The sequence below is a fragment of the Protomyctophum bolini genome (assembly GCF_963924005.1).
Source record: "Protomyctophum bolini genome assembly, chromosome: 1".
Classification (NCBI taxonomy): Eukaryota; Metazoa; Chordata; class Actinopteri; order Myctophiformes; family Myctophidae; genus Protomyctophum; species Protomyctophum bolini.
Genome location: NC_137862.1, coordinates 27,006,698 through 27,018,635, shown reverse-complemented (window position 1 = coordinate 27,018,635; position 11,938 = coordinate 27,006,698). Strand labels below are relative to the sequence as shown.

Here is an 11,938-nt window from a genome sequence, read left to right as displayed (position 1 = left end):
CATTATTATTATTATTATTATTATTATTATTATTATTATTATTATTATTATTATTATTATTATAATGAGCGCTAATGTGGGAGGGTTTGGGTTCCTTTGAGTCCGTGTATAATCCGTCGCAGGACGGTGTCCCGCGTCCAAAAAATAGCAGATCTACAAGCTCACAACGCGTCGCGAAGTGACGCGTTGTGAGCTTGTAGATCTGCTATCCACCCCATGCTATTCGAGGGGCGGAGCTATGTATGGCGTCGGTCGGGGCGTCTCTCTGGAACTGTAACCACTGAACTAAAGTCCCAAAACAAGAGCAAAGACGTACAAGGAAAAATAGTTTAAAACAAAAAAACTAGTTGATTTAATCCTATAATTTTAATGTTTTTACAAACTACGTATCTTATTGGAGACAACGACAACAATACGGCGGGCGCTCCTGGTAAGAAAACTATAGTTTTTATTTTGTGTGTGTTTTGTTTCGGGGTCAAACTAAACTCATTCAATAATCCTCGAGAGAGGGAGAGAGAGAGAGAGAGAGGGGTTGAACTGGGTTAAAAACTGGAAAAACTGTAAAGAAGTGTACAGACAGACTCGTTTTCGCCAAGAGAATGTTACACTTCTCGACTAAATTGTTAATGGTTTAATAATTCATAATTAAGAAGCGCAAAGCTTAGTATAGAGGAATAATTGTTATTATTGTTTTATTCCACCTGTTACATACACAGACAGAGCCGATGGAAAATGGCATGATGATGATGCAGCCACAATACTGTATGATACGTCAAACTGCACTACTGTAGACTAGTATATAGTAGTTATTATTTTACCCTTGTAGAGTACACACACACACACACACACACACACACACACACACAAACAGAGCATTGCATACCGGTATGTTACTAGCTGGCTTTGAACACCATGCAGTGTTTGCGTCATATATTAATATGAAGCAAATTATTATTATTTATTTTGTGGTGCTGTTGTTGTCGTCATATTGTCATTGTATGTTTTGCATTCATGATGTCTCCACAAGCTTGCTTAAACTTGAACAAACACAAGTTACAAAACCATGCAGTATGTTTGGACTGGCAGAAGAAAGACTAATGGTGTCACATGAGTGTAGATGAGATGTTTACGTACAGCACTGGTTCCCAAAGTGAGGTCCGGGGACCCCCAGGGGTCCTTGAGGGAGTTCCAGGGGGTCCCCCAGGTAAATGATAGTGTGGAACCAAGTGGACCCTTATGGGTCTGTAACTCTGAGAGTGTACAAATGGAACCAAATGGACCTGTTAGGGTCCATTTTGGTTCTGTTTGTACACTCTCAGAGTTAAATTAACATTGATTTTACAATATAAATTGGGGGTCCCAGAGATAGAAATGTCATTAAATGGGGGTTTGTAGATGAATGCATGTCAAACTGGGGGTCCAAATTAAACGGGTTGATAATCTCTGCTAGAGCCGTAAAATTATTCTATTATGGGGGTCACTGGCATTAGGCATAGCTTTTCACATGGGGGTCCGCGGGCTAATTAGTGTCAATTTGGGGGTACTTGACATGAAAAGGTTTGGGAACCACTCGTTTCTCAAAGTCCACTGTTTCTCAAAGTCAGATCCGGGGACCACCAGGGGTCCAATCAATGGACCCTTTTGGGTTCATAACTCTGAGAGTGTACACTACAGATGGACCACAATGGTCCTAAACATTGTCCCGTTCCTCCCCACACACAGGAACAGTTTTGATGTGGGTTTTGACATATAAACATTTTGAAATATTACAATTTGCAACATTTCACAAGATCAGTATCGGTATCAGAAAAACAATCGATCGGTATCGGTCCCAAAAAACCTGATCCCTCCCCTAATAGACACTGAGGATTTTTAGAGTGTAGATTGGGGTCGCACTCGCAGCAATAAAGAATTGTATCAAACTGGGGGGTCCCTCATAAAGTTTGAGAATCACTGAACTTTTTATTGTGCTTTGCACAGTGAATGAGGCCAGTGAATGATACCCCAGACCCAGGCTTGGCCTTGACACCTGTGCAGCACTGAACCTTTGCTCTGGCTTGCATCATGAGCACTTAGGGAGTCTGTGGAGATGCTAGTTCTTCATGGTAAATAAAATGGTAAATGGTGCATTTATATAGTGCCTTTATCCAAGGCGCTTTACAGAGATTGTGCATTACATTCATTCACCCATTCGCAAGGCACCAACCAGCACATCAGGAGCAATTAGGGGTTCAGTGTCTTGCTCAAGGACACTTCGACAGTAACTCTGGGGTAGCCCGGGTTCGAACATCCGGCCACTCTACCCCTGAGCCACCACCGCCCCTTCATGAAGAACAGTGATTCTCTCTGACCTGTTGATCATTTCAAAGAAGGGCCTCCTAGTTTGATATGGCTGCTGTCGTGTCGGGGGCAGAAACACCTCTTATCTTCTCCATATTCTAACTTTTTGTCCTGTAAATCAACTCACCTCTTGATCATACTACAAACAACCGGCACACAAAAGCATGAGAAGTACAGTATAGAGGCAAGCAGATCTACAAGCTGTCAAGCTTGTCGATCTGCTTACTTTTGATGCTTTTGATTATGTGTAGAAGTTTTTTCCCACCTGACAGAGACGATAATATGCATTGATATGCTCCTCGATCATTGGATTACCGTAATCCAAGAAAGTAATCGATAGATGGCTGCAGCTGCATGCAGCCCTAATGGTAGTTAATGGAGAGCAGAACACAGAGAAGGCGGGGTTGGCACAAGTGTTTCCTCCCTCGCATAGTAGAAGACAATGGGAGGAAAACAGTTGCTTAAAACACACCTCTGCGTCCTTGTGTGTTAAATACATGTACATTTGATACTGCCAGTGAGAGAGAGACCGCATTGTGTTGTCCTTGAGCTTTATTCTGTTCTGCAGAGAGAACACGGTTTTGTCTTGACAGACAGCAGGGGACTTTTCAATTGTCTGTTAAGTTACTTTTCACCTGCTCTGCGTAGGTTGGTAACGGAGTATATGAACTGAATATGAACTGGGGGCTCTTCTGAGTCATCGCGAGAGAGAGTCAGCCTGCATAAGGCATGGTTTGAGGAGGAATTTTCCTTTTGCCCTGGCATGACTTTAAAGCTCAATTCTGGCATTAAACCCAGCATGCATACCGCAGTACATCTCATAGTCATAAGGTTATACCTGTTCCTCTGTTGGTCTACCAACCTGTTGAACCAAACCTACTGAGTCTGACCTACTAACATGCTTCAGAAAATAGTCCAAACAACACCCAAACCTTTTTCGGCTGGCCTGTCCATAAAACGTTGGACAGACAAACAAAGTTCTGACAGACATATCTGAAGTTGGGAAATGGGAATTTGTAATTCTTTGTAGTTCTCACCAGTGTTGTTTTTGGCAGCAAATTTCTATTTTAGTTTTAGTCATAGTCTTTGGAATGAAACTTCCATTTAGTTTTGGTCATATTTTATTCACCTGGAATGTTTTAGTGTTAGTCTTAGTTTTAATCGACTAAGTGTTATGCGATTTTAGTTGACTAAATCTACAGTTGATTTAGTCGACTAAAATGTGTTTTGGCGGACCTTGATGCCGTCGTAATGACTGTTTTTACAGTTTTACTTTGTGAGCTTGTAGATCGGCTATTTTGAGCATGCAACCAAGTGTAAAATGACTTCTACTGGTTCTCTTTTCCACTATTCCCATCCTAACATTTGTTGACTGAAATTGTCAGTATATTTAGTCTTAGTTTTAGTCATCATAGCATAGTTTTAATTTAGTTTCCATTTAGTTTTCGTCATTGAAAAAAGGTAGTCGACGGACATTTTTCATCTTAGTTTTAGTCGACGTGGGAAGTACCCTTCTGAGTTCTGAAGTTCAGGTGGAATAATGTGTAGGCCCTTAACGTTATATAACGAGTTATAACGAATTCGCCCATACTGCGGGTCACAGGTCCAAACTAGCAGATCTACAAGCTCACAATGTGTTGTTTTGGCGCACAACCCCATTGTATGACAAAGCATACATTCTGTTTTGGTCTATATTCTCGCATACAAAAATCAGGGGTGGTCGTCAACGATCTCTTTTTTTCATCTACCAATGAGTATCATTGTTTATTCTCCCCGGCTAGTCAGAATTTATTTTACCTGGACTCATTATTTGTAAATGATTGACTTATTCTGTTCATGCATTCTTTTAATTGGCAGCCTATACAGTATTATGCCAAAAGCAATCCGGCTATTATCACTATTTGTCTAGTATAAAGGGCCTATATATTTTTCTATGTTTTTTTTTTTTTGTGCTAATTCTGGGCTTGCAGATGTTTACCGGTGATGACATACCCGAAATAGAGACGGCAGATTGAAAGTGGTTTTAAATGACCGTTTCAACGATTGCCTGAGGTTTGCCTCAGCCTGCACAATTCTAAAGGTGAACCTTTTGCTTTTGTTTTAAGTCTTATCTGTGCCCCATTTACAGACCCATCACTATTTATCTTGTATTGTAACACAGCATTATCAGCAAGGCAAACAGGAACCAGTTAAAGAGGCCATTGTCCATGGAAACACATGGCGGCTGCTGATGTGTGTGTCTTTATTACAGGCCTCCTTTTAAGAAAAGTGGCTGGTTTACCTTGATTGTATATAAATTATGCCGATGAATGACTCCCTATGCTCTGTTGTGATGCAGTTAGGTGTAACAGCATTACAGGAGTATCGCCAGCAGGCAGCTGACTCTCAATGTCCCAGTGGTAGATTCGTTTTTCTCGCTCCCAATTGAATAAATATGGTGTAACAGAGTTAAATTGACAAAAGTGACACATTTCCCATGGCACACTGCATAAACTATAGGGGCCACAAATGACAGTGCGATTTACAAGGATCAGCTGAGCGCACACCACGCCATGCACGCACGCACGCACACACGCCCGCAGATTCACCAACTCTAAATATGGCAACAGCCAAAATGATTCAGAGATGACAGCTCTTCTTTTAACACCCCCCACCCCCATTTAAACTATTTCAAAGCCTTTGTTCTGTACTGTAAACAGTCATCTCGGTGCACCGTGTCCGTTACTCACCTGCTTTGCTCTACCTTTCTAGACACCGTGACCTGATCATATGGGATGTTCTAACCTGTGCCTGACACCAGATTTCTACTAAATGTCTTCTAAATCAGTTTTCTGATATGTTTCTAATCTAAATCAGTGGTTCTCAAACTATTTCATGTCAAGGACCCCAAACATTATATGTATATGGCCACCGACCCCCCCCCCCCCCCCATCTGAAAATAATGTTGTTCCAGGGGACACCGCCCCCCCCCTCCCCAAGAGTTGAGTTAAAAACATTCCCTGTGAAAGAAGATATTTTCAAAGATTTGCACTATGTTTTCACGATTTCCCCCCTGAAATAGCAGATCTACAAGCTCGTAGTGTGGCACCGAGTGCAGCGCTACGAGCTCGTAGATCTGCTATTTATCAACAGCTAACGTTTGAAAATAATGGTTAAAGCGGTTAAAAGCTATAAGGTGACACAGACATGACGTGTCCTCAGGTCTTAGTGTTTTAAACAATGCGGTCCCATCATGCTGACTCATGGCGTTGGTGCGCAGACCGCGACCTGCACCTCCTCCTTAGCTGACTGAGGGTAGTAGTTCATTGACTCTCTGTTCAGAGAGGGCTGTCGAGAGCCGCTCGCTAAACAAACAAAGGCCTGGGCACATATAAAAACACCAAAGAATATTAAGTTAGAATAACAGAATTAAGGGTTCTGAATGATGATGATACTTAAATATCTCCTTTGTGGCTGCAGTGTGTGGCTCTGGCTGGGAAACCTCTAGGATGGTCCTGTTGGAGTCAGTCACCCCTGCAAAACAATAAAGCATTGTTAAATAAAGCAACAATTTCAACCTACACTGGCTCCCCGTCGTCAAACAAATAATTCACTACAAAATCCTGATCTCCACCTACAAAGCACTCAATAACTTGCCTAACCTTCTCTTTATCTAGGACGGTCGTGGTTGGTTGAGGTTTCATTGTGATTACGGTTTCATTGTGATTACGGTTTAATTGTCTTTTTTGGCTGTTGAACATTGGAACATGAATAGAAATTACATTTCTGTTTGTCTTTTAGCTTTGTTGGGCAGATATGACAAATACCGGTAACATACCATTACATTAATATGGTCCTCTCTCAGTTTAATTCTTTTTATTTTCTGTTGAACATAAAAAAAATTAGATGAGTGAATTAGGTGAGACGCCAGTTGATCAAGAGTGTGGTCAATAATGGAAATGATGATGATGGAAATATGACATTTCTACCCTAACCCTATACAGATGAATTGGAAAGTATTCTAATATGACATTTCTACCCTAACCCTATACAGATGAATTGGAAAGTATTCTAATATGACATTTCTACCCTAACCCTATACAGATGAATTGGAATGTATGTTCTTAACGATAATGCAAAAGGAATTGTGATTATCTCAAATAATTGCAATCATGTAACAATTACGACACACCTAGAAACATCTGTTTGGCGGAAAGAATCCACCGGATGCAGGATCTAATTTCCACCACTAATAACAACCAATTTCTTATTTTCCCTTCGCAGAGGTGGTGCCACCTAATTGAGGGAGAGCGGGATTGATTTTCCTTCTGCGTTTCCTAAATGGAGTCGTACAGAGTGACCGGCATTCCCAACAACGGCGCGCTACAGCGAGGCTACACCCACCCCTCCCGGCCCTCCTCCCGGTCTCACAACGGGGCCGGCTCCTACGGCCTCAGCATCCGCGTCCAGGGCATCGACGGACACCCCTATGTGGTTCTGAACAACCAGGACAGGGGCCCTCCTCCTCCTCCGCCCCACGTAGACCCCAACAGCAATGGCTACGTTGACGCGGAGGGCTCGTTCATCGATAACTACCACGAGTATGATTTCCGCGGAGGAGGAGCCAAGGGCTCCCGTTCCACCAGCCCCTTCACGGAGTACAGGTCTCAGAGTAAAACCACCACGCACTACGGCGGCGGCCCTCACAACGGCGTCGCGACGGATTCCAACGGGAGGAAATCGTCGTCTGCGCTTCTGAACTTCCAGCGGCACCCGGAGATCTTACAGCCGTACGATCCGGAGCGCAACTCTCTGGCCATGGACGGGTACCACAGCCTGCCCTCTCGGCCCCTCCCCGCGGCCGCCGACATCGAGGATGATGATAGCGACCTCCAGCGAGTCTCTTCTCCCGCCTCCGCCGAGGTGTCCCACCACGCCGGGTCGCCGAGCTCGGATCAGAGTGGAGTTCCCGCCCCGCAGCAGACGAAGACAACGCGACCCCTACCCAAGAGCCAGCCCGAGACGGCGGCCCCCTCCAAGCCTCAGGCCCGGCCGGCCGAGCCGCCGCCTCAGTCCTCCTCGTCTCAAGCCCAGCCTTCTCCCCCCGAGACCGAGGCCCGGGTGCAACACGCTCCCCCGCAGAGCAAGCCTCAACACGCCCAGGTGGCCCAGCCACAGGCCAAACCCCACCAGAGCGGTCCGCCTCAGTCCAAGCCGGCCCCTCCACTACAGCAGCAGCCAATAACGTCCCCACCGCAGCCCCGGCAGCGCTCGGCCCCGTCCGAGCCACCCTCCGCAACGCCGCCGGCCTCCAGTCCCAGCGCCGGCGAGCGGAGCAGCAGCAGCGTCAGCGGGCCCCCCTGCGGATCCCCGAGTACCGTCGGCGGCAGCATCAGCAGCGCCGGCTCCAGCCTGGAGCGGACGCGACACCGCGAGCCCGACGTCCTTCCCCTGCGCAGGACGGACTCCAGCGGGCCGGTGCTGCAGACGGCATCGTCGTCTCGCTCCCGCCACTCCTCGTCGTCGTCCACAAACACCGCCCGGGGGGCATGCTCGCAGGACGCTGACGCCTCGCTGGAGACGCTCTACGCCGAGACCATCAACCGCCACGAGAACCGCCGCTACATCCCCTTCCACGCCGGCACGGGCCGAGACATCGACACGGGCTCCATCCCCGGCGTGGACGAGCTCATCGACAAGTTCGACGGCGGCGGGAAGGACGGCGGCAGCCACCAGCGGCGGGGCAGAACGGGGGGGCGGAGGAGCCGGATCAACGCCGAGGACAGGAAGCGATCTCGCAGCGTCGACAGCGCCCTGCCTTTCGGCCTGCACGAGGGGGCGTACGCGGACGAGTTCAACCGGCGCCAGGGCACGTGCATGGAGCACGTGCTGCGGCCCTCGCAGCTGCGCATGCAGAAGACTGTCGGCAGCCAGGACTCCTGGGCGTCGACCGTGGAAGGGAAGGCTGGCGCCACCACCACCACCACCAGAGCCCCGGCTGGTGCCGCAAGCAGTAGCCGCAGCGCCCCCGGGTCCCCTCAGAGCACCATCTCTACAGGTGTCGGCTCCATCCAGGGCTACAAGAAGCCACTGAGTCGCTCCTCGACTCTACCGCCCGCCAGCGCAGAGAGCCAGGAAGGTGGCGGTGCCTCCGCCCCGGGCCCGGGTGTGACAAAGACGGCGTCCCTGTCTCTGGCCAAGCCCTCTTCCAGTGCAGGGACAAAGCCTGGCACGGAGGTAGACGCTCAGGTAAACACAGTCAACATCAAAGTCAACATCGGTCTTTCGAACCCGTTACGACCTTATGCTGATCCCTTCGAAATCAGTACTTTATTCCATGCCATCGAAATATTTTCAAACACTAATGATTTTCCCAAAAAAATGGCAAGATGTACAAGAACAACTGTTCTAAATCCCAAGAGAAAAAAAATGACTCTTCACATTTTTATTTCCCCCTCTTTTTCTTTCTCCTCTGATTATTCCCGCCCCCCGAATGGTATATTATATTGACGTCAGAATTGGTCTCAGTCCTCGCTGGGTTGGTGACCTCCAGGCCTTCTGCTCATTTCCTGTTCTCTCCCTCCAGGTGACACCTGATCTGCTGAAAGGTCAGCAGGAGCTTTCACAACAAACACATGAGGAGACGGCTAAACTCATTCTGTTCAATTACCTCAAAGACGGGTGAGTACCAACCGAGCTGCAGCCTCAGACGTTTTCTGTTCAATTACCCCAAAGGTATTTTGCCCGTAAACCTCAAGTTTAGCGGGCATATACAGTTAATATACGGTAATATACAGGTGTGATGGTTCCCAAATGGGTTTACAGTACAAGTTTACAGGGACATAAAAACTAAAAGTATATGCAAATCATAAAATGCATATGCCATACATATGCCATGTTTCCCTCGTTCAATTAATAAGTACCGAGCAGCAGCCTCAGACGTTTCCCCGCATTCTGGTCACTTGGCATTTTAACCCATTTAGACCTGACATCGAAATTGAGAAGAAATTACTTCTAAATCATGAAAGTTTTCTGAAATACCAACCTACCTTTCTGTATATAGCACCTATATATCAGTGGTGCTCAATATTTCATGTCAAGGACCCCAAAAAATATATGTAATTGGCCGCCGACCCCCATCTGAAAATATGTTGTTCCAGGGACCTCCAGGGATCTGCAGAAGCAAAGTTATGAGTTAGAAACGTTCGCTCTGAAAGAATATATATTCAAACATTTAGAAAATTAGAAAATAGCAGATCCACAATAATGGGTTAAGAACTTCATGTGATGTCTGGTCGGGTCCATTTCATACATATTATAATATTTAATATTATAATATTATATATTATAAAAATATAATATTTTGTACATTTCACGTCTAACCAGAATACGCCAACATTGCTATAGTGAATACTCTCGCAGTAACAAGTATACGGTAATAGAAATAAATGCAAACCAGAGATGCACTCTGTCGAAGTGCCAACTTCCGTCTTGCATGCATGCATTTATGTTTGGCATGTATGTTTGGCATACATACTGTACATACCCAGCCAATCACCAAACGTACGTAGTTACGTCATCAAGAATGGTGGTCCCTTATTGGCCGGTGGACAACACCGACACATACATACCCAGCCGATCGCAGTACTTGCACGCTCTGCTTGCGCAAGTAATAAATAAATATACCATACCTATTACCATGAAAGGTCACAATTTGCATCTTCGCGCTCAAATGTATACTGAGGGACTTTGTTATCGGTCAACATATTTACAGATTGATTTAGTTGTAACTATAGAAAGTTGCCCAGGCAGCTCATTTGAACTTGGGAATGGAGTGGTTTCTAGACATTCAGGTTTCTGCAAAAACAACACTCACATCCAAAAGCATTGGCAGGTAGCAGTAAACAGTCAGTGTGAGCGTGCCCTAACTCCGTATTATATGGTGAATAAACTATACTAGCTGCTCAGGCCCTATAGGATATAATACTTGAACGCACATTTCACCAAGTTAACACGCAATGTAATGGATTTTCTTTTCCAAGTAACCATATTGCGAGAGTGTTTCAAATGGTTCTTTATCTGAACTTGACTGTTTTGTGATAAAAAGTGAAGGAATGTGCTCTGCCTTGCCCTCCCATCCAAGCTGCGAGCCGTCTGGATTCTGTTTCCTGGCAGAAGTTCTCTGTCGTTGGCTTTCTCTTCATCGCACTAGAGTGAAATGAGTGAGGGAAAGGCTTTGTCCTTGTTCTAGAACTTTAAACTCTTGAAACTCGGTATGGACGATACAGGAGCTGGATTTAATTTGAAGTTAAATGCAATGACATTATGTGGTTTTTTTCTTGTTAAATCCATGGATACCGCCGTGTATCCGGTCGAGCAACTAGATAATGAAAGGTGAGGCTTCCAAACCGCATACTCAAGACTAATAGACGTATCAAAGCTTTGACTGGCGGCCGTATCGGATGACTTTCATTTTGCACGTTCTTCTTGAGAGTTATACACTAGTTATACACTAGTCCAAAAAATGGTTTCTTTTCAGGATTCAAATATAGCAGATCTACAAGCTCAAAGCGCATCGCTTCGAGGTTCGTTTCGAGCTTGTGGATCTGTTACTTTTGATGTTTTCGCGTGACCCTGCAGTGTGCTCCAGTAGGGCGTTAATTTACAATAAACCTCAATGAATGGAGACCGCAGCGACATGCATTATTTCATACAGAAGGATGGCCTTCCTGCTTTCTTTGTCGCACCTCCAACATGGTCCAGCGATTCCCAACCTGTGGGCCGTGAGGATATTGCAAGTAGGCCCCCCAAATAATTTGCAAAGGAACACATTTGATATTGATAGTATAACATTAATATAAAAATAAAAAAAACGTAAACTACAAACTTAAAAAGTATACTACGATAGTTATTTTCACTGATTCAAACTTGGAACACAAATCGATTGCAGTTCAGGCTTGTGTTGGATTGTGCTCAGTAGGCCCACTCAGTCATCACCATTTGACAGTCTAGTGCAGTGGTTTTCAACCAGTGTTCCTTGAGGAGGGGGTTCCAGGTGGTCCCCAGCTAAATGATGGGAGAGTTGCAAACCAAATGGACCCTTATAAGTTTTTATCTCTTGAGAGCGTGAAATGGACCCATACGGGTGCTCTCAAGAGTTAGATTATTGTTAAACATCTGCATTACTTCATTTACACTGAAGCACTGAGAAAACCGTTGCGCCTTTCTTCGTCCTTTTTTTCTTCAAACTTGACTATGGCAGTCTCTCAGTCAAATCTGGTCACAAATAGTGGTCCGCGTGGCTCAAAAGCTGAATAAATAACGGGCCTTGAAATTAAACTGGTTGAAAACGCACTGGTTTAATGGGCCAGACAGGTGGGCCACCATGGACGGCACAACCGCCTCCAAGACTTTCCAGGCGGGCCCTACTAGTGATCCAGAAAAAAGGCTTTGGGAACCAACCCGCTTGCTTCTGCATTCCATAAATGAGCCTCACGGCTTAGTCAGAGAGGGGAAGAGAGGGGCAGGAAGAGAAGCATTTCTCTGGGTGTGTCGGGTGACCCGGGGTCAGGAGTCACAGGACAAAAGGAAAGGAAACACAGATGGAAAGCAGCAACGC

At 45.7% G+C, this 11,938-nt stretch overlaps 1 protein-coding gene across 3 annotated transcripts in view; it reads left to right on the top strand.

Annotated features, from left to right (window-relative positions):
• Positions 1-299: 299 nt before the first annotated feature.
• cgnl1 (cingulin-like 1) overlaps positions 300-11,938 on the top strand; it is a 69,341-nt gene continuing 57,702 nt past the window's right edge. For 2 of the 3 annotated variants that reach the window (XR_013963775.1, XM_080759091.1), the window contains exons 1-3: positions 300-430; positions 6,604-8,568; positions 8,906-9,000. Coding sequence is in view for 2 of the 3 variants with exons in the window: in XM_080759091.1 (XP_080615217.1) it covers positions 6,661-8,568; positions 8,906-9,000 (2,003 nt within the window). In the remaining variant the exon portion in view is untranslated. Of the gene's footprint in view, positions 431-4,318; positions 4,421-6,603; positions 8,569-8,905; positions 9,001-11,938 lie in introns of those variants that run through there. The other variant, XM_080759092.1, reaches the window with a different exon arrangement.